This window comes from Triticum urartu, unplaced genomic scaffold (genome assembly GCF_003073215.2).
Source record: "Triticum urartu cultivar G1812 unplaced genomic scaffold, Tu2.1 TuUngrouped_contig_156, whole genome shotgun sequence".
NCBI lineage: Eukaryota > Viridiplantae > Streptophyta > Magnoliopsida > Poales > Poaceae > Triticum > Triticum urartu.
In genome coordinates, this window is record NW_024112000.1 from 72,508 (window position 1) to 75,777 (window position 3,270).

The window sequence follows — 3,270 nt, forward strand, 5'->3', positions numbered from 1 at the left end:
ATGTGTGGAGGGCATTCGAAGTGCTCCAAGCTCTGGTGTATTGCTCATGGATTTGCAATGATGTGGGAAGGTGAGACACTTTGGCAGCTCATCGCATGTTGTGTAATCTTGCACGAGATGATCATCGAGGATGAGAGTGAAGAGGCAGCCCACACGTACGATTTTGAGAAGCCCGGAGTTCAGGTCCCCTCCCGGAACAAGAGGCGGAGCATATTGCAAACTTTCATGAGATGCATCGACAACTTTGAGATCAATAGACTCATATGCAACTTCTCAATGATCTTTTTGGCATACGTGGATCCACGCTGAAAATCACTAAACTATGTTTTTATGTTTCAGTTATGCACTATAAACAAATTTTATGTTTGGACTCTGTTTGGTTTATTATTTTTATATATGAGTAATTTGTATTTTTTGCAGTACTCATTGTTTGTGTGTGATGATCAACGTGCATGTGTTTGCATGGATTTGAGGTTTAAATTAAGGGTTGTGGTAGGGGTCATTTGAGGGCCGGACCGGCTCTGTCCATGGGTGCATCTGGGTGCTTTGTGCGGACGTATAGGGGCAGATTTGCTCAGACTAGTTGTAGATGCTCATAAGACATCTCCAACGCGACCATCAATTTTTTTCCCTATTGCCCAAACCATCTTTCGCTCTCCCTCCCGTCTTTCTCGTCTTTCCATTGAAGAAGGAGCGGACAGTTTGTGAATATCATCGGATGGTTGGCTACCGTTTCACTGTCTACATGTACGTCGCCCGCGGACATTTGATGAGATCTGTTTTGTTGATCTGCGTTAGTGATGCCCTTACAACACCGAGTGCAGTGACAGGAGAGGGCCACAGCCCAAGGGAATCTTTCGCATATGGCCCATCGAGCAGTACTATACGTAACAGATGCTCTTATATTCACATCTCGTGCATTGTAGCATCACCGTAGCATGCATGCATCGTAGATGGTGAGTCACGAAACCAGCCTAGCCACCTTTGTCGCCTCTAGTTGCATTAGCTGTGTGCTGTGATATTTTTGCTCTACTACTCCTTGAACCGCACATTCCTATTTTGGCATGCTGTGGCAGGCCAGCCGCCGCGGCACCCACGCACGGGCCACCGGCACGGCGCACCGGCTGATGACCGACCAGTCGTACGCACGTACTGCACCACCCTGGTACCTCGGACCACTCATGCTGGATCTATGATAGTACTGTATGTACGCTCATGATCTCATGCTGGATCTACGATAGTAATACTGTATGTACGTACGCTCATGATCTCGTAGTGATTCATCAGCAAAATAAAATGTGCCAGAGTCAACATTGGATATCAGCCGGTTGCACTGCTCGCTCCCCACAGCCCGTCGGCTCTCCTGCCTCGCCTCATCACGTACAGACAGTTGTACGCGTGTGATTTCGTAGTATATACTACAGTTTAGTAAAGTCCCAAGTCACATGCAAACATGCATGCAATGAGGTAGACACGAGGGCACGGTACGTACTACTCACAACCTAGGACAGTGGCGCTTCGCTGGTGACAACTGCCATTGTCGCAAGGCCCCAATGGCGCGTGGAAAACGGGCCGAGAGCGCCCCACTCCGTGGACGATAAATACGCGCGCACACACGGCTGCTCACGCACACCACACACACACACACAAGTTTCTTTCTAAGCAATAGTCCGTCGTCCCCTGCAACGCAAGAAGGCTCACAGCGCCGGCCATGGCCTCCTCGTGGTCCACCGGCATCTTCGGCTGCTGCGACGATGTCAGCGGCTGTGAGCTAACCCCCTAGCTCGTTGTGAACTTGTGATGACCGGCCGGCCGCCGGCCTAGTTACTAATAAGTGCGTGCGTGTGTGCTGCAGGCTGCCTGACGTGCTTCTGCCCGTGCGTCGCCTTCGGGCGGATCGCCCACATCGTCGACAAGGGAACCTCGTGTGAGTTCCTTCTTCTTCTTTGTTTGCGGTAAATTTTGTGTAAATTAACATCGACGGTCAGATGATCTAAATTAACGTCGAGCTCAGCTTGCTGTGTGCGCGGGACGGCGTACATGCTGCTGGCCTGGGTGGGGCTGGGCTGCCTCTGCTCCTGCTGCTACCGCTCCAAGATGCGGGAGCAGTACGGGCTCAAGGAGAAGCCCTGCGCTGACTGCTGCGTCCACTTCTTCTGCGACCCCTGTGCCCTCTGCCAGGAGTACCGCGAGCTCAAGAGCCACGGATTCGACATGAGCCTCGGTATGTACTACACTACAATGCTTCCTTTGTCAGCCTTGCTCTCATTGCGTTGCCGTGCCGGTCACCATTGCCGTTTGCGTTTTATTGACGATTTTGTGGCACACTTTCGAAGCTGGTTGTGCGGTCATCAGCTTTAATTTTTTGGCTGCTCCTGCAGGGTGGCACGCGAACATTGAGAGGATGGGGAAGAGCGCTCCGACTGCTGCGCCTCAGGCTTACCCAGGGATGACTCGCTAGTGTGTCGCCACTACCCATCGATGTATCCATGGATAATGTCAGCTTCAAGCACAACAAAAAGGATGCCAACCAGTCTACCAACTTCTACTTCTGTATTGTATTGTATTGTATTGTAGTGTCGCGAGTTAGTTCATTTGATTGAATTTGTCATCATGTGTTTGCTTTTCTGTTGTTGCAAGTAGTTTTCCATCCGTCCATCCCCACCATCTGTGATGGTGTTTACACATTTCAATAAGATCTATTGAATCCTTGTGTGGAAATAGATCAGTCCACTTTGTCTATGTAGCATAATGCTTTAACTTTTTATTTACTCTTATTATTAAGCATGTCAAGTGTCAAGTGTCAAATATGAGCAATGTCGACTCCTTCCAAATTTCTAGTCGGTCAATCGTTCTCTATCTGGATACATAATATGCCCTATCATGTGTGACACTAATTTCCGATAGAAAAAACAAAAAAAACTATATCTATATCTATATCTATATGTACTTCTGTACTTATACTAATTATGGACTCCTTAGAAATTTACAAGTTAATTAGAAATTGTTAGCCGTTTAGTTTAGTCGGACTGAATTATTACAGTGTATATCTTTCGATAACTCCCTAAGAATTCCCATGTTGATAAAAAAATCCCTAGAAATCCATATCTATCTATATCTATATCTATATCTATCTATCTATATCTATATTTATATCTATCTATATCTATAGCTATATATCTATCTATACTAATACTAATTATGGACTCCTTAGAAATTCACACATTAATTAGAAAATATTAGCCATTTTATTTTGAGTGAAGTGCATCA

General features: G+C 46.7%; 1 protein-coding gene across 1 annotated transcript; it reads left to right on the top strand.

The window, feature by feature from the left end:
- The first annotated feature begins 1,627 nt into the window (after positions 1-1,627).
- On the top strand, positions 1,628-2,746 carry LOC125526721 (cell number regulator 2-like). Its single transcript, XM_048691364.1, has 4 exons — positions 1,628-1,766; positions 1,856-1,927; positions 2,015-2,224; positions 2,382-2,746. The coding sequence occupies exons 1-4, from the start codon at positions 1,712-1,714 to the stop codon at positions 2,459-2,461; spliced, it is 417 nt and encodes a 138-aa protein (XP_048547321.1). The 5' UTR covers positions 1,628-1,711; the 3' UTR covers positions 2,462-2,746.
- The last annotated feature ends 524 nt before the right edge of the window (positions 2,747-3,270 follow it).